Here is a 26,827-nt window from a genome sequence, read left to right as displayed (position 1 = left end):
CACAGTAGTATTCATCAGGCCATTCACTCAGAGGGAACAGAGGTCTGGCTTCCTTGTAGCAGGAAGGGCAAACATAACAAAGGCCACAAGCAGGCTGGCACACTAGGGAGTGTCCTACTTGGCAAACATGACCTAAATTGGCCTGGCAGGTCCGTTCTGGCCGGGGTGCTTCTTACAGTAGACTGCCCAGTTGGAAAACGTTCCACTACTAAGAGAAACATTTGTATCCAACAACACACAGAGATCTACTATAATCTGCTAATCCATGGACTGTGGTGTACTGTATGTCCTATACAGGAGTAGGTCATCTGATACTTGTAACCTGCATAATGAGGTCAATATTATAGCAACAGATTACATGTAACAGCACATAACAATCATGTATTCGTTTTCCATTCAGACAGACTCTGCAGTTGTTTCAAAGACTCCCAAGAAATTCCACCTTCATTCCTGACTATTCTGTCCCTAACATTCTAGCCCAGAGTGTTCTAACTCTGTCCCTAACATTCTAGCCCAGAGCGTTCTAACTCTGTCCCTAACATTCTAGCCCAGAGCGTTCTAACTCTGTCCCTAACATTCTAGCCCAGAGCGTTCTAACTCTGTCCCTAACATTCTACTCCAGAGCGTTCTAACTCTGTCCCTAACATTCTAGCCCAGAGCGTTCTAACTCTGTCCCTAACATTCTACCCCAGAGCGTTCTAACTCTGTCCCTAACATTCTACCCCAGAGCGTTCTAACTCTGTCCCTAACATTCTAGCCCAGAGCGTTCTAACTCTGTCCCTAACATTCTAGCCCAGAGTGTTCTAACTCTGTCCCTAACATTCTAGCCCAGAGTGTTCTAACTCTGTCCCTAACATTCTAGCCCAGAGTGTTCTAACTCTGTCCCCAACATTCTACCCCAGAGTGTTCTAACTCTGTCCCCAACATTCTACCCCAGAGTGTTCTCTATAGGGCCTAACATTCTACCCCAGAGTGTTCTCTATAGGGCCTAACATAATCTAATGTGAGTGCTGCTTCCTGCATCTCCTCTCTCTGGGTCTGACCAGGTCTGACGAAGCGACAGAACAGAACTCTCTCTCTGGGTCTGAAGAGGTGACAGAACAGAACTCTCTCTCTGGGTCTGAAGAGGTGACAGAACAGAACTCTCTCTCTGGGTCTGAAGAGGTGACAGAACAGAACTCTCTCTCTGGGTCTGAAGAGGTGACAGAACAGAACTCTCTCTCTGGGTCTGAAGAGGTGACAGAACAGAACTCTCTCTCTGGGTCTGAAGAGGTGACAGAACAGAACTCTCTCTGGGTCTGAAGAGGTGACAGAACAGAACTCTCTCTCTGGGTCTGAAGAGGTGACAGAACAGAACTCTCTCTCTGGGTCTGAAGAGGTGACAGAACAGAACTCTCTCTGGGTCTGAAGAGGTGACAGAACAGAACTCTCTCTCTGGGTCTGAAGAGGTGACAGAACAGAACTCTCTCTGGGTCTGAAGAGTGTGACAGAACAGAACAGAACTCTCTCTGGGTCTGAAGAGGTGACAGAACAGAACTCTCTCTCTGGGTCTGAAGAGGTGACAGAACAGAACTCTCTCTGGGTCTGAAGAGGTGACAGAACAGAACTCTCTCTCTGGGTCTGAAGAGGTGACAGAACAGAACTCTCTCTCTGGGTCTGAAGAGGTGACAGAACAGAACTCTCTCTGGGTCTGAAGAGGTGACAGAACAGAACTCTCTCTCTGGGTCTGAAGAGGTGACAGAACAGAACTCTCTCTGGGTCTGAAGAGGTGACAGAACTCTCTCTCTGGGTCTGAAGAGGTGACAGAACAGAACTCTCTCTCTGGGTCTGAAGAGGTGACAGAACAGAACTCTCTCTGGGTCTGAAGAAGCGACACACAGAACTCTCTCTGGGTCTGACCAGGTCTGAAGAAGCGACAGAACAGAAACTCTCTCTGGGTCTGAAGAGGTGACAGAACAGAACTCTCTCTCTGGGTCTGAAGAGGTGACAGAACAGAACTCTCTCTCTGGGTCTGAAGAGGTGACAGAACAGAACTCTCTCTCTGGGTCTGAAGAGGTGACAGAACAGAACTCTCTCTCTGGGTCTGAAGAGGTGACAGAACAGAACTCGCTCTCTGGGTCTGACCAGGTGACAGAACAGACAGAACAGAACTCTGTCTCTCTGGGTCTGACCAGGTCTGAAGAAGTGACAGAACAGAACTCTCTGGGTCTGACCAGGTCTGAAGAAGCGACAGAACAGAACTCTCTCTGGGTCTGAAGAGGTGACAGAACAGAACTCCCTCTCTGGGTCTGAAGAGGTGACAGAACAGAACTCTCTCTGGGTCTGAAGAAGCGACAGAACAGAACTCGCTCTCTGGGTCTGACCAGGTCTGAAGAAGCGACAGAACAGAACTCTCTCTCTCTGGGTCTGAAGAGGTGACAGAACAGAAACTCTCTCTGGGTCTGAAGAGGTGACAGAACAGAACTCTCTCTCTGGGTCTGAAGAGGTGACAGAACAGAACTCTCTCTGGGTCTGAAGAAGCGACAGAACAGAACTCGCTCTCTGGGTCTGACCAGGTCTGAAGAAGCGACAGAACAGAACTCGCTCTCTGGGTCTGACCAGGTCTGAAGAAGCGACAGAACAGAACTCTCTCTCTGGGTCTGAAGAGGTGACAGAACAGAACTCTCTCTCTGGGTCTGAAGAGGTGACAGAACAGAACTCTCTCTGGGTCTGAAGAAGCGACAGAACAGAACTCGCTCTCTGGGTCTGACCAGGTCTGAAGAAGCGACAGAACAGAACTCTCTCTCTGGGTCTGAAGAGGTGACAGAACAGAACTCTCTCTCTGGGTCTGAAGAGGTGACAGAACAGAACTCTCTCTCTGGGTCTGAAGAGGTGACAGAACAGAACTCTCTCTGGGTCTGAAGAAGCGACAGAACAGAACTCGCTCTCTGGGTCTGACCAGGTCTGAAGAAGCGACAGAACAGAACTCGCTCTCTGGGTCTGACCAGGTCTGAAGAAGCGACAGAACAGAACTCTCTCTCTGGGTCTGAAGAGGTGACAGAACAGAATGAGACTGATGTTCTCCTCCCCCACTGTCTCCCTCGGTGTCCAGGGGGGCAGACAGCGTGTTTCTTTGTGCTATGTGACAATGAAGAACTGTGACGGGCTGGGGATGGAGGAAGGGGATAAAGAGATGGGCTGATCCATGGCCTCTGACCTGGGGGGAGCAGGGAGGAGGCTGGGGTATTGAGTTCTCAGAGCTGCCAGCTGTTCAACCCTTACAGTACAGTAAACCCATTCTCCTGCAGAATAGTCTCTTCTCCTATTTCTACAGTATATGTCTCACTCCTCATCTCTGCCCAGGTCCCCCTGACAACGTGGCTGACAGAATTCGAACCTCACTCATCTCTGCCCAGGTCCCCCTGACAACGTGGCTGACAGAATTCAACTCAGTCCTCATCTCTGCCCAGGTCCCCCTGACAACGTGGCTGACAGAATTCTACTGAAGTCCTCATCTCTGCCCAGGTACCCCTGACAACGTGGCTGACAGAATTCACTACTCACTCATCTCTGCCCAGGTCCCCTGACAACATGGCTGACAGAATTCAACTCAGTCCTCATCTCTGCCCAGGTCCCCCTGACAATGTGGCTGACAGAATTCAACTCGGTCCTCATCTCTGCCCAGGTCCACCTGACAATGTGGCTGACAGAATTACCTGCCTGGGACAGATGGGAAGATGAGTATGAGGAGGAAGTGCATCTACCGTGCCGAGGAGGAAGTGTATCTGCGTGCCGAGGAGGAAGTGTATCTGACACTGTGCCGAGGAGGAAGTGTATCTGCTGTGTGACCCGAGGAGGAAGTGTATCTGCGTGCCGAGGAGGAAGTGTATCTGCGTGCAGAGGAGATAGACACTGGAGGACAAGAGGCAAGAGGCAATCATGTACTCTGTAGGCTATACATGGTTTCAGAGGGAGCCTGTAGAAATATCCTGACACTGTGGACAGAGGCATGTAACATAGAATGATACGCAACATATTAACTTAGGGTTTCCAAGACAACTAGAAATAAACCATGTCACTATAGCGATTCATTTATTCCAACCTCAGCCTTGAAAACAGGTACCACAGGGGCTTAGAGAACTCCTCACGGTCCCACAGAGAAACCCACACAAAGCACCAATTACTAAAACAAACTGTGTGTTGGCTTCCAAGATACTGTAAATGACCAGGAAGGACCAGAACACTAGCTAGCTAATGACATTATCTTACTGGCCATGAACTTGAACTTCCTGCACTAGACATAAAACACTTGGAAGGAATGTGGCCGAAGGGTCAAAACCTTCTCCCTGACGCTGTGAAGGACCAGAACACTACTATAGTGACAGATTACTACCCTGACACTGTGAAGGACCAGAACACTGAAGGACCAGAACACTACTATAGTGACAGATTACTACCCTGACACTGTGAAGGACCAGAACACTACTATAGTGACAGATTACTACCCTGACACTGTGAAGGACCAGAACACTACTATAGTGACAGATTACTACCCTGACACTGTGAAGGACCAGAACACTACTATAGTGACAGATTACTACCCTGACACTGTGAAGGACCAGAACACTACTATAGTGACAGATTACTACCCTGACACTGTGAAGGACCAGAACACTACTATAGTGACAGATTACTACCCTGACACTGTGAAGGACCAGAACACTACTATAGTGACAGATTACTACCCTGACACTGTGAAGGACCAGAACACTACTATAGTGACAGATTACTACCCTGACACTGTGAAGGACCAGAACACTACTATAGTGACAGATTACTACCCTGACACTGTGAAGGACCAGAACACTACTATAGTGACAGATTACTACCCTGACACTGTGAAGGACCCCAGAACACTACTATAGTGACAGATTACTACCCTGACACTGTGAAGGACCAGAACACTACTATAGTGACAGATTACTACCCTGACACTGTGAAGGACCAGAACACTACTATAGTGACAGATTACTACCCTGACACTGTGAAGGACCAGAACACTACTATAGTGACAGATTACTACCCTGACACTGTGAAGGACCAGAACACTACTATAGTGACAGATTACTACCCTGACACTGTGAAGGACCAGAACACTACTATAGTGACAGATTACTACCCTGACACTGTGAAGGACCAGAACACTACTATAGTGACAGATTACTACCCTGACACTGTGAAGGACCAGAACACTACTATAGTGACAGATTACTACCCTGACACTGTGAAGGACCAGAACACTACTATAGTGACAGATTACTACCCTGACACTGTGAAGGACCAGAACACTACTATAGTGACAGATTACTACCCTGACACTGTGAAGGACCAGAACACTACTATAGTGACAGATTACTACCCTGACACTGTGAAGTACCAGAACACTACTATAGTGCCAGATTACTACCCTGACACTGTGAAGGACCAGAACACTACTATAGTGACAGATTACTACCCTGACACTGTGAAGGACCAGAACACTACTATAGTGACAGATTACTACCCTGACACTGTGAAGGACCAGAACACTACTATAGTGACAGATTACTACCCTGACACTGTGAAGGACCAGAACACTACTATAGTGACAGATTACTACCCTGACACTGTGAAGGACCAGAACACTACTATAGTGACAGATTACTACCCTGACACTGTGAAGGACCAGAACACTACTATAGTGACAGATTACTACCCTGACACTGTGAAGAACCAGAACACTACTATAGTGACAGATTACTACCCTGACACTGTGAAGGACCAGAACACTACTATAGTGACAGATTACTACCCTGACACTGTGAAGGACCAGAACACTACTATAGTGACAGATTACTACCCTGACACTGTGAAGGACCAGAACACTACTATAGTGACAGATTACTACCCTGACACTGTGAAGGACCAGAACACTACTATAGTGACAGATTACTACCCTGACACTGAAGACCAGACTACTATAGTGACAGATTACTACCCTGACACTGTGAAGGACCAGAACACTACTATAGTGACAGATTACTACCCTGACACTGTGAAGGACCAGAACACTACTATAGTGACAGATTACTACCCTGACACTGTGAAGGACCAGAACACTACTATAGTGACAGATTACTACCCTGACACTGTGAAGGACCAGAACACTACTATAGTGACAGATTACTACCCTGACACTGTGAAGGACCAGAACACTACTATAGTGACAGATTACTACCCTGACACTGTGAAGGACCAGAACACTACTATAGTGACAGATTACTACCCTGACACTGTGAAGGACCAGAACACTACTATAGTGACAGATTACTACCCTGACACTGTGAAGGACCAGAACACTACTATAGTGACAGATTACTACCCTGACACTGTGAAGGACCAGAACACTACTATAGTGACAGATTACTACCCTGACACTGTGAAGGACCAGAACACTACTATAGTGACAGATTACTACCCTGACACTGTGAAGGACCAGAACACTACTATAGTGACAGATTACTACCCTGACACTGTGAAGGACCAGAACACTACTATAGTGACAGATTACTACCCTGACACTGTGAAGGACCAGAACACTACTATAGTGACAGATTACTACCCTGACACTGTGAAGGACCAGAACACTACTATAGTGACAGATTACTACCCTGACACTGTGAAGGACCAGAACACTACTATAGTGACAGATTACTACCCTGACACTGTGAAGGACCAGAACACTACTATAGTGACAGATTACTACCCTGACACTGTGAAGGACCAGAACACTACTATAGTGACAGATTACTACCCTGACACTGTGAAGGACCAGAACACTACTATAGTGACAGATTACTACCCTGACACTGTGAAGGACCAGAACACTACTATAGTGACAGATTACTACCCTGACACTGTGAAGGACCAGAACACTACTATAGTGACAGATTACTACCCTGACACTGTGAAGGACCAGAACACTACTATAGTGACAGATTACTACCCTGACACTGTGAAGGACCAGAACACTACTATAGTGACAGATTACTACCCTGACACTGTGAAGGACCAGAACACTACTATAGTGACAGATTACTACCCTGACACTGTGAAGGACCAGAACACTACTATAGTGACAGATTACTACCCTGACACTGTGAAGAACACTACTATAGTGACTACCCTGACACTGTGAAGGACCAGAACACTACTATAGTGACAGATTACTACCCTGACACTGTGAAGGACCAGAACACTACTATAGTGACAGATTACTACCCTGACACTGTGAAGGACCAGAACACTACCCTGACACTGTGAAGGACCAGAACACTACTATAGTGACAGATTACTACCCTGACACTGTGAAGGACCAGAACACTACTATAGTGACAGATTACTACCCTGACTGCTAGCTTTCATTTGACCCCCAATGTAAACATGCTTCTATCAACTTCGCGTTGGTGCTCATGGGTAATTTGAAATGAAAATGAACTAATACAAAAAATCTCTTTTTGTTTTGTTTTTATATATATATATATCAGCCAATAACAGACCGGTTGTTTATTCATGTGACCTGCATCAGCCAATAACAGACCGGTTGTTTATTCATGTGACCTGCATCAGCCAATAACACTCCAGTTGTTTATTCATGTGACCTGCATCAGCCAATAACACTCCAGTTGTTTATTCATGTCACCTGCAGTGTCATCAGTTTGTCTGGTATATAAATGCTCCAGGGATTATTTCAGTTAGCATGTTTGTCATGTTTTTCTAGACTTATAAATGTGGTTTTATGTTGTAAAGCAAACAGTATCCCTTAGGTTTAGTACAGACAACACTAAAAGAGATTAATAAGCACGTTGCAGAACAGTGATTCAGATATTTTTCCAGAATATAAAAGACAGAAAAATAACGCATCTTTAACCATCAGCGACGGAGTTGACAAGCCACTGGAGTTAACAGTCTGACATGTTTTTTCCCCAATAGAAATTAAAAGTTAAAATGCAAACATTTGTACAAATATGGAAAATTATGAATAAGAAAATCCTCAATAAACACAAAGCTTTTTTTCCCCATTCAAGCGGTATACAAAGTTGCATTTGAGTTTTTTCCTCAGTTGATTTATGACTAAAAACCTAATGAAAATAAACATATTTGAACCAAAAATCATATCTTAATCTATCAGGTAGATGGAGTTGACAGTTTATGGTTGTGATCATGGTGATTTGAATATTGGTTGTTTAAAAATTGAAGTAGAGAATTTACCAGAACATGAAGGTCTTTATAGTGTCGCTCACCCGATTCATTTAGGACTCCGACATTAATTGTCCAAATCTCTAAACACATGTTTTGTAGGAAATCACAGTTCTGAGAGAAATATTCTTCAATGTCACAGAGAGGGATTTGCAAGAAACTTCACAATATCATTTCCCAGTTAATATTATTTATTGACCGTTTTTAGAATTGGTCAACTTTTTTTTGAGAGTTCGGAATTGGGATCGTTTGTCCCAGATAAGGGCATATCCGGTCCCAGAGAGGACATGGAAATAATAATAATAATATTTAAAATATTAGGACAATTCCTAAAAATACAAATAAATCTTTCCCCTTTAAAAAAAATCGATAAATGTTTCATCTCGAATAATAATACAAAATAATGTTTGTTTCAACTAATAAGAAATAAAGTTTCCCTGCCGTGCAAGGATAGTGCGGACTTTTAAGAGTCAGTGAGTTACTAGTTGCCTACCTTCAGCGGATTCTCCCGGATTTCGGTGAACGGAGACGGTTGAGATGAATTCTGTCCTGTTCTGTTAGAAAACACGCTGTCTAAAGTTGAGTTGTTCGACATCTTTTCCTCTATCGTAGCCTTTCCTTCCAACTAGGCTACTTCATCGCAACTCCCCTTTTCACATGTTTGTCCGGTTCCAGCCTTGACATCCCGTGAGTTTGAGTCTTTCCTGCCCGGTCAACCGGCAGAAGTGTCAGTCTGCTCGTCAGAACGAGTTAACGAGGCGGGGATGCAGCTGGAGAGCACAGAGTTCCCCGGATGGGACCAGTGGCAGACAGTTGTCACTTGTGCACAGAATACATGTCATCTAATCTTTTAGAATATAATAATAATATAATATTGTGGCGAACGGGAAGCAAACACTGGATTTTGGCGTGAAAGGCAGACATCCCACGCATCACGCCGACAGGTGTTTCCCACTTGATGGGAATTGTAACGTGGCTCATATAGGGAGGATCGTTACAATATAATAAGATTGACATCTAAGGAATGTTTTATCGATTTATGCTTCAAGTTTATTTAATTAATAAATCAACCAAATCAACATAATCTACCATTATGCCACTGATTGCTATTGAACATCATAGCAGTCGCCATCTGGCGGACAATTAGAGAAACGTGAACAGAATTTATAGCGGTATAGACCCAAATAATAAGATCTGTCTGTAGCCTTGAAAAAACCATATTAAAACCATGTAGTTGTTTCAAGTGTCACTTGTACCCATCCTGTCTGTTGATCTGACAATACTGTCTGTTGTCCTGTCTGTTTCGCTGACAATACTGTCTGTTGTCCTGTCTGTTGTCCTGACAATACTGTCTGTTGTCCTGACAATACTGTGTGTTGTACTGACAATACTGTCTGTTGTACAGTCCTATAGAATACAGTCCCTTAGAATACAGTCCTATAGAATACAGTCATATAGAATACAGTCCTATAGAATACAGTCCTTTAGAATACAGTCCTATAGAATACAGTCATATAGAATACAGTCCTATAGAATACAGTCATATAGAATACAGTAATATAGAATACAGTCCTATAGAATACAGTCCTATAGAATACAGTCCTTTAGAATACAGTCCTATAGAATACAGTCCTATAGAGTACAGTCCTATAGAGTACAGTCCTATAGAAGACTGTCCTATAGAATACAGTCCTTTACAATACAGTCCCTTAGAATATAGTCCTATAGAATACAGTCCTATAGAATACAGTCCTATAGAATACAGTCTCTTAGAATACAGTCCTATAGAATACAGTCTCTTAGAATACAGTCCTATAGAATACAGTCTCTTAGAATACAGTCCCTTAGAATACAGTCCTATAGAATACAGTCCCTTAGAATACAGTCCTATAGAATACAGTCCTATAGAATACAGTCCTTTAGAATACAGTCCTATAGAATACAGTAATATAGAATACAGTCATATAGAATACAGTCATATAGAATACAGTCCTATAGAATACAGTCCTATAGAATACAGTCCTATATAATACAGTCCTATAGAGTACAGTCCTATAGAGTACAGTCCTATAGAGTACAGTCCTATAGAGTACAGTCCTATAGAGTACAGTCCTATAGAAGACTGTCCTATAGAATACAGTCCTTTACAATACAGTCCCTTAGAATATAGTCCTATAGAATACAGTCCTATAGAATACAGTCCTATAGAATACAGTCTCTTAGAATACAGTCCCTTAGAATACAGTCCTATAGAATACAGTCCTATAGAATACAGTCCTATAGAATACAGTCCCTTAGAATACAGTCCTATAGAATACAGTCCTATAGAATACAGTCCCTTAGAATACAGTCCTTTAGAATACAGTCCTATAGAATACAGTCCCTTAGAATACAGTCCTATAGAATACAGTCATATAGAATACAGTCATATAGAATATAGTCCCTTAGAATACAGTCCTATAGAATATAGTCCCTTAGAATACAGTCCTATAGAATACAGTCCCTTAGAATACAGTCCTATATAATACAGTCCTATAGAATATAGTCCCTTAGAATACAGTCCTATAGAATATAGTCCCTTAGAATACAGTCCTATAGAATACAGTCCCTTAGAATACAGTCCTATATAATACAGTCCTATAGAATATAGTCCCTTAGAATACAGTCCTATAGAATATAGTCCCTTAGAATACAGTCCTATAGAATACAGTCCCTTAGAATACAGTCCTATATAATACAGTCCTATAGAATACAGTCCTATAGAATATAGTCCCTTAGAATACAGTCCTATATAATACAGTCCTATAGAATATAGTCCCTTAGAATACAGTCCTATAGAATATAGTCCCTTAGAATACAGTCATATAGAATACAGTCCCTTAGAATACAGTCCTATAGAATATAGTCCCTTAGAATACAGTCCTATAGAATACAGTCCCTTAGAATACAGTCCCTTAGAATACAGTCCCTTAGAATACAGTCCTATAGAATACAGTCCCTTAGAATACAGTCCTATAGAATACAGTCATATAGAATACAGTCCTATAGAATACAGTCCTATAGAATATAGTCCCTTAGAATACAGTCCTATAGAATACAGTCCCTTAGAATACAGTCCTATATAATACAGTCCTATAGAATACAGTCCCTTAGAATACAGTCCTTTAGAATACAGTCATATAGAATACAGTCCCTTAGAATACAGTCCTTTAGAATACAGTCCTTTAGCAACCTGCACTCAGGGGTAGACGTAACATAGTAAACGTAATTCCATGACATAATTAGTATGATATGTTTTGTATGGTACGTATTCATTTGTGGATGTCTGTCATCCATTTAGAATGAAATGTTACGCATTTGCAAAACGTATGATATGTTACGAATTCATATTTGTTGTTTGCTAACGTTAACTAGGTGGCTAACACGAATGTTAGCTATGTGGCTAACGTTAGCTAGGCTACGGTTAGGAGTTAGGTTAAAATGTTAAGTCTAGGGTTAGGGGAAGGGTTAGCTAACATGCTGAGTAGTTGCAAAGTAGCTAATGATCTAAAATGTTAAAGTTGTCCGTGATGAGATTTGAACACGCAACGTTTGATTTGATTTGATCCTAGATGTTCGCGTTATACCGCCCGACCAACCCCCATACTTTTGTTTTTGCCTTCTGTCTTAGGTAACCATACTAAACATAACATGTCATACCAATTTCAGTGTCCCGGATTTACGTTGACTATGCTACGTCTAGTCTATGTGACCAGACTGGTATGTGTGTGTCCAGTTTGTAGTTTGCATCACACTCAGACAGCCTCCATTACCATCAGGTATAATGTGAGGTGATTATCTACCTGTGAAGGAGAGGAGAATGAATCATAGAGCAGATTTTTATTTCACAGACACATGTTCAGTCCCAACCCCCATTCCACCCCCAGCTGCAGCCCCCCACCACCCCCAGCTCCAACTCCCCAGTCCCCCAACCCCCCTCCACCCCCCACAACCCCCAAGTACCAACCCCCCACCACCCCCAGCTCCAACCCCCCACCTCCCCCAGCTCCAACTCCCCAGTCCCCCCCCACCCCCACCACTCCCCAGCTCCAACCCCCCACCTCCCCAGTTCCAGTCCCCCCACCCCCACCACTCCCCAGCTCCAACCCCCCACCTCCCCAGCTCCAACCCCCCACCTCCCCAGTTCCAGTCCCCCCACCCCCACCACTCCCCAGCTCCAACCCCCCACCACTCCCCAGCTCCAACCCCCCACCACCCCAGCTCTATCCCTGGCCTCAGGTTATGGTGATGTGAGCTATTGGCAGCAGTTCAGAATACAACATATGGAAAACTTTATTGACAACATATATCATCCACAGGGCCCTTAACAGCCTAATCTGACTGTAGTTAAAATTCCTCCCACAATGTCTTGGGGGTTAAATCTGAACCTTGTGATGTGAGTGGTTCTGGAATGGCCATCTGACAGCTGTGCTCACAGATGAGGTCAGTATATTGTTGACCTTCAGCAATTAATCTGGGTCTATTCTGAGAGGGAGGAGAGGGAGATGGGGGAGGAGAGAGAGGGGAGGAGAGATAGATGGAGGAGAGAGAGAGAGATGGACAGGGAGAGAGAGATGGTCAGGGGGAGAGAGAGAGGTAGTGAGAGAGAGAGATGGGCAGGGAAAGAGAGAGAGAGGTAGAGAGAGAGATGAATGGACAGGGAGGAGAGAGGGTGGAGAGAGATGGACAGGGAGGAGAGAGAGAGGTAGAGAGAGAGAGATGGACAGAGAGGAGAGAGAGGTAGAGAGAGAGAAAGAGGTAGAGAGAGAGATGGACAGGGAGGAGAGATAGATGGGGGAGGAGAGAGAGAGATGGACAGGGAGGAGAGAGAGAGGTAGAGAGAGAGAGATGGACAGGGAGGAGAGAGAGAGATGGACAGGGAGGAGAGAGAGAGGTAGAGAGAGAGAGAGAGATGGACAGGGAGGAGAGAGTGGTAGAGAGAGAGAGATGGACAGGGAGGAGAGAGTGGTAGAGAGAGAGAGATGGACAGGGAGGAGAGAGAGAGGTAGAGAGAGAGAGATGGACAGGGAGGGAGAGAGAGAGAGGTAGAGAGAGAGATGACAGGGAGGAGAGAGTGGTAGAGAGAGAGAGATGGACAGGGAGGAGAGAGTGGTAGAGAGAGAGAGATGGACAGGGAGGAGAGAGTGGTAGAGAGAGAGAGATGGACAGGGAGGAGAGAGTGGTAGAGAGAGAGAGATGGACAGGGAGGAGGAGAGAGGTAGAGAGAGAGAGATGGACAGGGAGGAGAGAGTGGTAGAGAGAGAGATGGACAGGGAGGAGAGAGTGGTAGAGAGAGAGAGATGGACAGGGAGGAGAGAGAGAGATGGACAGGGAGGGTAAAATATTCTGGGAACTGCAGATGGAGACAGGCAGTCAGTGGATGAGGTCCACATCAAAACTCCTAAACACACTGCAGACACCCCCTCACACCTCTCTCCATCTCTACCCCCCTCTCTCTCTGGTCCACATCAAAACTCCTAAACACACTGCAGACCTCTCTCCATCTCTCTCCCCCTCTCCTCTGGTCCACATCAAAACTCCTAAACACACTGCAGACACCCCCTCACACCTCTCTCCATCTCTCTCTCCCTCTCTCTCTCTGGTCCACATCAAAACTCCTAAACACACTGCAGACACCCCCTCACCTCTCTCCATCTCTCTCTCCCTCTCTCTCTATCTCTCCCCCTCTCTCTCTCTCTGGTCCACATCAAAACTCCTAAACACACTGCAGACACCCCCTCCCCCCCTCTCTCTCTGGTCCACATCAAAACTCCTAAACACACTGCAGACCCCCTCACCTCTCTCCATCTCTCTCTCCCTCTCTCTCTCTCTGGTCCACATCAAAACTCCTAAACACACTGCAGACACCCCCTCACCTCTCTCCATCTCTCTCTCCCTCTCTATCTCTCCCCCTCTCTCTCTCTCTGGTCCACATCAAAACTCCTAAACACACTGCAGACACCCCCTCACACCTCTCTCCATCTCTCTCCCCCTCTCTCTCTCTCTCTGGTCCACATCAAAACTCCTAAACACACTGCAGACACCCCCTCACACCTCTCTCTATCTCTCTCCCCTCTCTCTCTCTCTGGTCCACATCAAAACTCCTAAACACACTGCAGACACCCCCTCACACTCTCTCTATCTCTCCCCCTCTCTCTCTCTCTGGTCCACATCAAAACTCCTAAACACACTGTAGACACCCCCTCACACCTCTCTCCATCTCTCTCTCTATCTCTCCCCCTCTCGCTCTCTTTCTCCATTTTTCTCCCTCAATCTCTTTGTACAGCTGACAGGTTACGAGGTGAAACTCATCTGAAGCCTCACAAATGAACCTCCTCCCAGCCAGGACCATATGATTGTAGAATATAAAGAGCCAAGTTCAGGAGGGGGACTTCCATTAGGGGAAGGACTGAGGATAACCCCCCACCCCCCACACTGAGGATACCCCCCCCAGCTGAAGAGGACCCTTAAAGACACATGATGCATGGATGGAGCTCCACACTGAGGATAACCCCCCCTCCACGCTGATGATCCCCCCCCCCACTGAGGATAACCCCCCACACACTGAGGATAACCCCCCACACACTGTGGATAAACACCTCCCCATCCCCCCAAAATCCCCGGTTCTGAGATCTTTCTTCAACGTCTCCACCATCTCAACACCCCTTAAATCATTTAAATGGGCTTCTGGAGATTTACTGAAGGAGGGGAGATTGGCACAGGGACCTTAGTTTGGATCCAAAATGGCACCCTATTCCCTATATAGTGCACTACTGGCAGACCATGGCCCTATTCCCTATATAGGGCACTACTGCAGACCAGAGCCCTATTCCCTATATATAGGGCACTACTGCAGACCGTGGCCCTATTCCCTATATAGGGCACTACTGCAGACCATGGCCCTATTCCCTATATATAGGGCACTACTGCAGACCATGGCCCTATTCCCTATATAGGGCACTACTGCAGACCATGGCCCTATTCCCTATATAGGGCACTACTGCAGACCATGGCCCTATTCCCTATATAGGGCACTACTGCAGACCATGGCCCTATTCCCTACATAGGGCACTACTGCAGACCATGGCCCTATTCCCTATATAGGGCACTACTGCAGACCAGGGCCCTATTCCCTATATATAGGGCACTACTGCAGACCAGGGCCCTATTCCCTATATAGGGCACTACTGGCAGACCATGGCCCTATTCCCTATATATAGTACACTACTATAGACCAGGGCCCTATTCCCTATATATAGGGCACTACTGGCAGACCATGGCCCTATTCCCTATATAGGGCACTACTGCAGACCAGGGCCCTATTCCCTATATATAGGGCACTACTGGCAGACCAGGGGAGGGAAGAGGACAAGAGAGGAGGGGAGAGGACAGGAGGGGAGAGGACAGGAGGGTAGAGGACAGGAGGGGAGAGGAGGGGACAGGAGGGTAGAGGACAGGAGGGGAGAGGAGGGGACAGGAGGGGAGAGGACAGGAGAGGAGGGAGAGGAGGACAGGAGGGGACAGGAGGGGAGAGGACAGGAGGAGAGGACAGGAGGGGAGAGGACAGGAGAGGAGGGAGAGGACAGGAGGGGAGGGAGGGGACAGGAGGGGAGAGGACAGGAGAGGAGGGGAGAGGACAGGAGGGGAGAGGACAGGAGAGGAGGGTAGAGGACAGGAGGGGAGAGGAGGGGACAGGAGGGGAGAGGACAGGAGGGAGGGGAGAGGACAGGAGAGGAGGGAGAGGACAGGGAGAGAGGGGAGAGGACAGGAGGGGAGAGGACAGGAGAGGAGGGGAGAGGACAGGAGAGGAGGGAGAGGACAGGGAGAGGACAGGGGGAGAGGACAGGGAGGGGAGAGGACAGGAGAGGAGGGGAGAGGACAGGAGAGGACAGGAGGGGAGAGGACAGGAGGGGAGAGGACAGGAGAGGAGGGTAGAGGACAGGAGGGGAGGAGGAGGGGGAGAGGAGAGGACAGGAGGGGAGGAGGAGAGGAGGAGAGGAGGGGAGAGAGGAGGGGACAGGAGGGGAGAGGGAGGAGAGGACAGGACAGGAGAGGAGGGGAGAGGACAGGAGGGGAGAGGAGAGGAGGGGACAGGAGGGGAGAGGACTAGGAGTAAGAGATGGGCTAAGACAATGGGACAAAGGCACAAGTTTTGGGTTTATGGACAGGACTGTTCATAGGAGGGAGAGGACAGGAAGGTCTGTGACTGTTCATATGGAGAATCTAGAGGGTCTGTGACTAGAGGATGGAGGAGAGGGGGACTAGAGGATGTGCAGGAGAGGAGGGTAGAGGACAGGAGAAGCTAGGGGGGAGAGGACAGGAGAGGAGGGTCTGAGGACAGGAGATGGGGGTGAGAGGCTAGAAGGGTCTGGGACTGATATGGAGGGGGGAAGGACAGGACTGTTCATATGGAGGGAGAGGACAGGAGGGGGGAGAGACAGGGAGGACAGGATGTGCTGGGGGTAGAGGACAGGAGGGGAGGGAGCTAGGACAGGAGGGGAGAGTGACAGGGATGTGCTGGGTGACTAGGAGGGGTGAAGGACAGGAGAGGAGCTAGAAGGGAGGACAGGGGGGAAGAGAGGGTCTGGACTGTTCATATGGAGGGGAGAAGGGTCTGGACAGGATGTGCTGGGTGAAGCTAGAGACTGTTCATAAGGATGTGGAGGGTGAAGGAGGAGGACTGTTGCGCAGACGGAGCTGGGGAGAGGAAGGGTCTGTGGAGAGGAGATGAGGGTGAAGGAGGAAGGGACTGTGAGTTCAAGACAAGACTGAGACTAGAAAAGAGGCTGGGTGAAGCTAGAAGGGTCTGTGACTGAGATAGAAGGGTGTCTCTGGGCTAGAAGGGTCTGTGACTGACATATTTGGGTGAACTCAATGGTCTGTGACACAAATGTGCACTGTGATGTTTTGGACATTGACTGTTTTATGGATGTTTGAAGCTAGAAGGGTCTGTGACTGTTCATATGGAATGAAGGGAAGGGTCTGTGACTGTTCATATGGATGTGCTGGGTGAAGCTAGAAGGGTCTGTGACTGTTCATATGGATGTGCTGGGTGAAGCTAGAAGGGTCTGTGACTGTTCATATGGATGTGTTGGGTGAAGCTAGAAGGGTCTGTGACTGTTCATATGGATGTGCTGGGTGAAGCTAGAAGGGTCTGTGACTGTTCATATGGATGTGCTGGGTGAAGCTAGAAGGGTCTGTGACTGTTCATACGGATGTGCTGGGTGAAGCTAGAAGGGTCTGTGACTGTTCATATGGATGTGCTGGGTGAAGCTAGAAGGGTCTGTGACTGTTCATATGGATGTGCTGGGTGAAGCTAGAAGGGTCTGTGACTGTTCATATGGATGTGCTGGGTGAAGCTAGAAGGGTCTGTGACTGTTCATATGGATGTGCTGGGTGAAGCTAGAAGGGTCTGTGACTGTTCATATGGATGTGCTGGGTGAAGCTAGAAGGGTCTGTGACTGTTCATATGGATGTGCTGGGTGAAGCTAGAAGGGTCTGTGACTGTTCATATGGATGTGCTGGGTGAAGCTAGAAGGGTCTGTGACTGTTCATATGGATGTGCTGGGTGAAGCTAGAAGGGTCTGTGACTGTTCATATGGATGTGCTGGGTGAAGCTAGAAGGGTCTGTGACTGTTCATATGGATGTGCTGGGTGAAGCTAGAAGGGTCTGTGACTGTTCATATGGATGTGCTGGGTGAAGCTAGAAGGGTCTGTGACTGTTCATATGGATGTGCTGGGTGAAGCTAGAAGGGTCTGTGACTGTTCATATGGATGTGCTGGGTGAAGCTAGAAGGGTCTGTGACTGTTCATATGGATGTGCTGGGTGAAGCTAGAAGGGTCTGTGACTGTTCATATGGATGTGCTGGGTGAAGCTAGAAGGGTCTGTGACTGTTCATATGGATGTGCTGGGTGAAGCTAGAAGGGTCTGTGACTGTTCATATGGATGTGCTGGGTGAAGCTAGAAGGGTCTGTGACTGTTCATACGGATGTGCTGGGTGAAGCTAGAAGGGTCTGTGACTGTTCATATGGATGTGCTGGTTGAAGTATGCTTGGTGTGACATGGGACTTTTAAATCCCCTGTCCCCATTGGTGCACAAGATAACCCGTCATGTCTCCGAGGAGCCAGAGGGAAGTCACTGGATGTTTTCTCTCTCAGGACGTAGATCATAACCCCACCGTCTGGACGTGATCCATCCACTTACCCAGAAACCATTCCTCCATGGATATTTTCTCTCTCAGGATGTAGATCCTAACCCCACCGTCTGGAAGTGATCCATCCACTTACCCAGAAACCATTTCTCCATGGAGATTATATATATATATATTAAACTGTAGTTTTGATTTCATATAATCCTATTCCTGCGTATAACAGTAATCCATCATTCAGACACACTGAAATTCTAACCAGTCAGAGTACATGATATCTAATCATTCAATTGTTTTGACAACGGATTAGTTAAAAACAAACCCACGTTTTCTGCCTCACGAATCAATCCTAACCTTTACACGTCTCATCCGTCTTCACTAAAGGCTCAGCCGGAGAGCTCTCTGCCCGTTAACGGAGAACGGTTACCTCATTTTGAAGATGACGGCCTCTGTATAACGCTCGGGCGCACACGCTTTTAATGATTCGTGACTTCTCCTCCCTCGCGGAGAGCAGAGTAAAGGAGTCGGTCCTTTCTGCACCTTTCTCCGAGAAGAGGGAGGTAGGTGTTGAATTCGCTCGGGAAGGCGAGGGCGGAACGGTAGTTTACAGAAAGTGGTTGCTACTGCACCGCAACAGAGCTGAGGTCGAACCGCTACTAGACGTCACAATGGAGATTCATCCGAGGAATTCCCTCACTACGGAAACGGAAGCATCTGGAGCGTGTTAGTTACAACGGGAGATGAAGACGTATGGCGCGAGCGCTCATGATTTAACGATGTAAATAGTCTATGGGGGAGTCTGTCTGTGGAGCGGACACGTTTTTATGTCTGGAGAAGAGAGAGACAACCTTGTTCCGCGCTGACGGCTCCGTTGAAACCCCTCTATCTAACCTGGGCAGTAACGCATGACCGAAAGACAGACAGACAGACAGACAGACAGACAGACAGACAGACAGACAGACAGACAGACAGACAGACAGACAGACAGACAGACAGACAGACAGAGCATTGGTTCAGTCTTCCACGCTAGCTGGAGGAGGCACAGAGGAGACATCTATCTACGTCTATCCAAGTTGCTCAGCAGCTCCGTGAAACACAATGCCCTCGTAGGAGCTGATATGCAGACGCGTTGTGTAGGAGACTCGGGAAAAGGGCGTTGAATAAAGTAAGGAATATGTGATGTTTTTGTAGTATATTGTACCGTTATAATACAACAGTATTACACGCATTGATTGGTGTATTATTTAATGCATAGAGGTAGCCTAGCCAAGATTTAAAAAAATCAAATATGTAAAAATAACACAACTGTTTTACTCGGGTTATTTTTCTTTATTGTAGCAAGTGCGCACAAGCGCGGCGTGAGATTTCGAGGGAAATCCAACGTGATGTTGTAATGTGAAAGACGCAACACGTTACTAAACGACCAGAGTGTGTGATCTCATTCAGAGACACTGTATAATTTACCTGTTGTGTAATGTGATAAAGCAACCCCCATTTATTCCTGTATTTGTTCTGTTCTGGTTCCTGAAGGGAATAGATTAAGGAGGAACCAGTTATTGTCCATGTTTCCTCTCTCTTAGAAATGAGAGGATTCAAACTGCTCTCTCTCTCTCTCTCTCTCTCTCTCTCTCTCTCTCTTTCTCTCTCTCTTTCTCTCTCTCTTCTCTTCTCTTCTCTTCTCTTCTCTTCTCTTCTCTTCTCTTCTCTTCTCTTCTCTTCTCTTCTCTTCTCTCTGTGTGTGTGTGTGTGTGTGTGTGTGTGTGTGTGTGTGTGTGTGTGTGTGTGTGTGTGTGTGTGTGTGTGTGTGTGTGTGTGTGTGTGTGTGTGCAGGTACTTCTCCACTCCCCAGTCCCTTCACCCCTCGCCAGACATGACGGGTCAGAGCCTGGAGGAGCTTACAGCAGCAGCCTATGAAGATCACACCGTGCGCATCAATGTGGGAGGGTTCAAGAAGAGGCTGTTTTCCAACACTCTGTCTCGCTTCCCGGAGACCCGTCTGGCTCGGCTGCTACAGTGCCAATCAAAAGAGTCGATACTGGAACTCTGCGACGACTACGACGACACGGAAAAGGAGTTTTATTTCGATAGGAACCCGGCTCTCTTCCCTTACGTGTTGAATTTCTACAACACCGGGAAGCTCCACGTCATGGCGGAGTTGTGCATCTTCTCCTTCAGCCAGGAGATCGAGTACTGGGGCATCAATGAATTCTTCATCGACTCGTGTTGCAGCGGCGCCTACCACTGCCGAAAGATGGATCCCAACCGCGGGGAGGACTGGGACGACTGCCGGAGCGACAAGGGCAGCACCACGTCATCGTTCGACGAGATTCTAGAGTTCTATAACGACGCCACTAAGTTCGATAAGCAGCCGTTGGGGAGCGTCCGGAGGCGGATCTGGTTGATCCTGGATAACCCGGGTTACTCCGTCGCCAGCCGAGTCATCAGTATCCTCTCTATCCTGGTCGTGTTGGGTTCCATAACCGCCATGTGCATGAACAGCATGGCTGAGTTCACCCTGGTGGACAGGGAGGGGACGCCTCACGAGGACCCCAGGTTTGAAACGGTGGAACACTTTGGTATCGGCTGGTTCACCTTGGAGCTGGTGGCCCGGTTCACAGTCGCCCCAGATCTGATCCATTTCTTCAAGCATCCGTTGAACCTCATAGACCTCGTGTCGATATTACCATTCTACCTGACGCTCGGCATCGACCTGGTGGCCGAGAGCAGCCCGGCGCTGGCCAATCTGGGGCGCGTGGCACAGGTGCTACGGCTGATGAGGATCTTCCGTATCCTGAAGCTGGCGCGTCACTCCACGGGGCTGCGCTCTCTGGGCGCCACGCTCAGAAACAGCTACAAGGAGGTGGGGTTGCTACTGCTCTACCTGGCGGTGGGCGTGTCTTTCTTCTCTGTCATGGCCTACACCGTGGAGAAGGACAGCGAGGACTTCTCTACCGTCCCGGCATGCTGGTGGTGGGCCACGGTGAGCATGACCACGGTGGGGTACGGAGACGTGGTCCCGGTGTCTATAGCCGGCAAGATGACGGCCTCGGCCTGTATCCTGGCAGGCATCCTGGTGGTTGTGCTTCCCATCACACTCATATTCAACAAGTTCTCCCTCTTCTACAAGAGACAGAAACAGTTAGAGATCGCTATGCGCAGCTGTGACTTCGACCAGGAGATCAAAGAAAACCTTCCCTCTGTCAATCTGAGGAACTACTATGCACACAAGGTGAAATCTCTCATGGCCAGTCTGTCCAATATCAACCGGAGTTTACCCAGTGAACACAGTCTGAACGAGATGTCAATACATTAGGATCTGTGGATTAACAGACTGCCCCTCCCCCCGTTGGCCTTATAAGGACGTGACCGAAGGAGAGGAGAAACGTGGTGCAAGAAGTAGAGCTGTTTCTGTGTAGCCCTTGTTGTTGAATAGAGCTACAATGGGAAGCTGAAGTTTAGTTTGACTGACAGGCGAGGGAGGGAGTGGTCGGGCAAAACCAACATCACAACCTTTCTATTGGGAGAAATCTCATCGAATCCTCTCTCTCTTTTACATTCTTCTCAAATCCTATTGGATGAGAAGGCCAGAGGTCCTTCCCCTCTGACCTTTCTAATCCAATGGGTTTTTTGAGAAGGCTTTTCGAGGAGAGAGGACACAAGGAATCAAAGAAAAACAAGAAATCCAATGATTCCTCTTCCACCTTTTCATTCACCTCAAGTGTTTTAACAGTGTGGTTCATCATCAGACAGAAGAGGAGCCGATAGGCTGACAACATAATCTACTGCCGTGGTGTGTGTTGGGGTCTATTCATTACGATGGCCATTAACAAGTCTTCAATAAAGGACACAGTGCAGGACAAGTCACAATTATTATTATTATTATATTATAACCCTAGGACATGGGGCTTCATCACTAGGGGTGAACCCTAGGACATGGGGTTCATTACTAGGGGTCAACCCTAGGACATGGGGTTCATCACTAGTCACTAGGGGTCAACCCTAGGACATGGGGCTTCATCACTAGGGGTGAACCCTAGGACATGGGGTTCATTACTAGGGGTCAACCCTAGGACATGGGGTTCATCACTAGGGGTCAACCCTAGGACATGGGGTTCATCACTAGTCACTAGGGGTCAACCCTAGGACATGGGGTTCATCACTAGGGGTCAACCCTAGGACATGGGGTTCATTACTAGGGGTCAACCCTAGGACATGGGGTTCATCACTAGGGGTCAACCCTAGGTCATGGGGTTCATCACTAGTCACTAGGGGTCAACCCTAGGACATGGGGTTCATCACTAGGGGTCAACCCTAGGTCATGGACTTCATCACTAGTCACTAGGGGTCAACCCTAGGCCATGGGGTTCATCACTAGTCACTAGGGGTCAACCCTAGGTCATGGGGTTCATCACTAGTCACTAGGGGTCAACCCTAGGCCATGGGGTTCATCACTAGGGGTCAACCTTAGGCCATGGACTTCATCACTAGGGGTCAACCCTAGGCCATGGGGTTCATCATTAGTCACTAGGGGTCAACCCTAGGACATGGGGTTCATCACTAGTCACTAGGGGTCAACCCTAGGACAAGGGGTTCATCACTAGGGGTGAACCCTAGACCATGGGGCTTCATCACTAGTCACTAGGGGTCAACCCTAGGTCATGGGGTTCATTACTAGTCACTAGGGGTCAACCCTAGGACATGGGGTTCATCACTAGTCACTAGGGGTGAACCCTAGACCATGGGGCTTCATCACTAGTCACTAGGGGTCAACCCTAGGTCATGGGGTTCATCATTAGTCACTAGGGGTCAACCCTAGACCATGGGGTTCATCACTAGTCACTAGGGGTCAACCCTAGGACATGGGGTTCATCACTAGGGGTCAACCCTAGGACATGGGGTTCATCACTAGGGGTCAACCCTAGGACATGGGGTTCATCACTAGGGGTCAACCTTAGGTCATGGACTTCATCACCAATCACTAGGGGTCAACCCTAGGCCATGGGGTTCATCACTAGGGGTCAACCCTAGGCCATGGGGTTCATCACTAGTCACTAGGGGTCAACCCTAGGTCATGGACTTCATCACTAGTCACTAGGGGTCAACCCTAGGACATGGGGTTCATCACTAGGGGTCAACCCTAGGTCATGGACTTTATCACTAGGGGTCAACCCTAGGTCATGGACTTCATCACTAGTCACTAGGGCTCAACCCTAGGTCATGGACTTCATCACTAGTCACTAGGCGTCAACCCTAGGTCATGGACTTCATCACTAGTCACTAGGGGTCAACCCTAGGACATGGGCTTCATCACCAAGGGTCAACCCTAGGTCATGGACTTCATCATCAAGGGTCAACCCTAGGTCATGGACTTCATCACCAATCACTAGGGATCAACCCTAGGTCATGGGCTTCATCACCAAGGGTCAACCCTAGGTCATGGACTTCATCACCAATCACTAGGGATCAACCCTAGGTCATGGACTTCATCACTAGGGGTCAACCCTAGGACAAGGGGTTCATCACTAGGGGTCAACCCTAGGACAAGGGGTTCATCACTAGCCACTAGGGGTCAACCCTAGGTCATGGACTTCATCACTAGGGGTCAACCCTAGGACATGGGGTTCATCACTAGCCACTAGGGGTCAACCCTAGGACATGGGGTTCATCACTAGCCACTAGGGGTCAACCCTAGGTCATGGACTTCATCACTAGGGGTCAACCCTAGGACATGGGGTTCATCACTAGCCACTAGGGGTCAACCCTAGGTCATGGGGTTCATCACTAGGGGTCAACCCTAGGACAAGGGGTTCATCACTAGGGGTCAACCCTAGGCCATGGGGTTCATCACTAGGGGTCAACCCTAGGTCATGGGGTTCATCACTAGGGGTCAACCCTAGGACAAGGGGTTCATCACTAGTCACTAGGGGTCAACCCTAGGTCATGGGGTTCATCACTAGTCACTAGGGGTCAACCCTAGGTCATGGGGTTCATCACTAGGGGTCAACCCTAGGACATGGGGTTCATCACTAGGGGTCAACCCTAGGCCATGGGGTTCATCACTAGTCACTAGGGGTCAACCTTAGGACATGGGCTTCATCACTAGGGGTGAACCCTAGACCATGGGGTTCATCACTAGGGGTCAACCCTAGGCCATGGGGTTCATCACTAGGGGTCAACCCTAGGACATGGGGTTCATCACTAGGGGTCAACCCTAGGTCATGGGGTTCATCACTAGTCACTAGGGGTCAACCCTAGGTCATGGGGTTCATCACTAGTCACTAGGGGTCAACCCTAGGTCATGGGGTTCATCACTAGGGGTCAACACTAGGTCATGGGGTTCATCACTAGTCACTAAGTGTCCTCTAAAGTTTAGTCTTTGTGATTTTGTCCAAAGTAGAGCTTTTCTCATGTTCTCCTGTTATGAGGTACTGTTGATGTGTAACTGTTGAACTGCAATGAGATGATCAATACAAGATCAATACATATTGATTCCTTCAGATGTCTAGAAACCCATATTAAAGATCAATACCCTCAGATGTCTATAATCCCATATTAAAGATCAATACCCTCAGATGTCTGGAAACCCATATTAAAGATCAATACATGATATTAAAGATCAATACATATTGATTCCTTCAGATGTCTAGAATCCCATATTAAAGATCAATACATATTGATTCCTTCAGATGTCTAGAATCCCATATTAAAGATCAATACATGATATTAAAGATCAATACATATTGATTCCTTCAGATGTCTAGAATCCCATATTAAAGATCAATACCCTCAGATGTCTAGAATCCCATATTAAAGATCAATACATATTGATTCCTTCAGATGTCTAGAATCCCATATTAAAGATCAATACATATTGATTCCTTCAGATGTCTAGAATCCCATATTAAAGATCAATACATGATATTAAAGATCAATACATATTGATTCCTTCAGACGTCTAAAACCCATATTAAAGAAACAGTAAGTGGTTTTGTTCCACAGCAACGACCCAAAAATATCCGTTTCATTCAAGACCAAAGTAAGGATTCTCTTTTAGAAAGAAATATTGAATTCAATAAAAACATTTTTTTTAAAGAGTGAAATAAACAGAGTGAACAAAACATTAAGACATGCTGGTCCATGTTGACTCTACAAGGTGTTGAAGGCGTTCCACAGGGATGCTGGCCCATGTTGACTCTACAAGGTGTTGAAGGCATTCCACAGGGATGCTGGCCCATGTTGACTCTACAAGGTGTTGAAGGCGTTCCACAGGGATGCTGGCCCATGTTGACTCTACAAGGTGTTGAAGGCGTTCCACAGGGATGCTGGCCCATGTTGACTCTACAAGGTGTTGAAAGGGATCCACAGGGATGCTGGCCCATGTTGACTCTACAAGGTGTTGAAGGCGTTCCACAGGGATGCTGGCCCATGTTGACTCTACAAGGTGTTGAAGGCATTCCACAGGGATGCTGGCCCATGTTGACTCTACAAGGTGTTGAAGGCGTTCCACAGGGATGCTGGCCCATGTTGACTCTACAAGGTGTTGAAGGCGTTCCACAGGGATGCTGGCCCATGTTGACTCTACAAGGTGTTGAAAGGGATCCACAGGGATGCTGGCCCATGTTGACTCTACAAGGTGTAGAAAGCGATCCACAGGGATGCTGGCCCATGTTGACTCTACAAGGTGTCTAAAGCATTCCACAGGGATGCTGGCCCATGTTGACTCTACAAGGTGTAGAAAGCGATCCACAGGGATGCTGGCCCATGTTGACTCTACAAGGTGTGGAAAGCATTCCACAGGGATGCTGGTCCATGTTGACTCTACAAGGTGTAGAAAGCGATCCACAGGGATGCTGGCCCATGTTGACTCTACAAGGTGTAGAAAGCATTCCACAGGGATGCTGGCCCATGTTGACTCTACAAGGTGTTGAAAGCGTTCCACAGGGATGCTGGTCCATGTTGACTCTACAAGGTGTTGAAAGCGTTCCACAGGGATGCTGGCCCATGTTGACTCTACAAGGTGTCTAAAGCGTTCCACAGGGATGCTGGCCCATGTTGACTCTACAAGGTGTCTAAAGCGTTCCACAGGGATGCTGGCCCATGTTGACTCTACAAGGTGTTGAAAGCGTTCCACAGGGATGCTGGCCCATGTTTACTCTACAAGGTGTCTAAAGCGTTCCACAGGGATGCTGGCCCATGTTGACTCTACAAGGTGTCTAAAGCGTTCCACAGGGATGCTGGCCCATGTTGACTCTACAAGGTGTTGAAAGCGTTCCACAGGGATGCTGGTCCATGTTGACTCTACAAGGTGTTGAAAGCGTTCCACAGGGATGCTGGTCCATGTTGACTCTACAAGGTGTTGAAA

The 26,827-nt window shown here is 47.4% G+C and overlaps 2 protein-coding genes across 3 annotated transcripts in view; one reads left to right on the top strand and one right to left on the bottom strand.

Annotated features, from left to right (window-relative positions):
• The window catches only part of LOC124019080 (NIPA-like protein 2), a 38,771-nt gene extending 29,602 nt beyond the window's left edge, over positions 1-9,169 (bottom strand). The window contains exon 1 of one of the 2 annotated variants that reach the window (XM_046334440.1): positions 8,771-9,169. In XM_046334440.1, the coding sequence (XP_046190396.1) occupies positions 8,771-8,872 (102 nt within the window). In that variant the 5' untranslated portion in view covers positions 8,873-9,169. Of the gene's footprint in view, positions 1-8,289; positions 8,436-8,770 lie in introns of those variants that run through there. The other variant, XM_046334441.1, reaches the window with a different exon arrangement.
• Positions 9,170-19,511: 10,342 nt separating this feature from the next.
• On the top strand, positions 19,512-24,136 carry LOC124019078 (potassium voltage-gated channel subfamily S member 2-like). Its single transcript, XM_046334439.1, has 2 exons — positions 19,512-19,630; positions 20,296-24,136. Exon 2 carries the CDS (start codon positions 20,336-20,338, stop codon positions 21,776-21,778), a length of 1,443 nt encoding a protein of 480 aa, XP_046190395.1. The 5' UTR covers positions 19,512-19,630; positions 20,296-20,335; the 3' UTR covers positions 21,779-24,136.
• Positions 24,137-26,827: the final 2,691 nt, after the last annotated feature.

This window comes from Oncorhynchus gorbuscha, unplaced genomic scaffold, assembly GCF_021184085.1.
Source record: "Oncorhynchus gorbuscha isolate QuinsamMale2020 ecotype Even-year unplaced genomic scaffold, OgorEven_v1.0 Un_scaffold_676, whole genome shotgun sequence".
NCBI classification, from domain to species: domain Eukaryota; kingdom Metazoa; phylum Chordata; class Actinopteri; order Salmoniformes; family Salmonidae; genus Oncorhynchus; species Oncorhynchus gorbuscha.
The sequence above is the reverse complement of the archived record's forward strand: the minus strand, read 5'-3'. Positions and strand labels throughout refer to the sequence as shown.

Coding starts and splice junctions, on each gene's coding strand:
- LOC124019078 (XM_046334439.1), top strand. CDS start 20,336: ATGACGGGTCAGAGCCTGGAGGAGCTTACAGCAGCAGCCTATGAAGAT.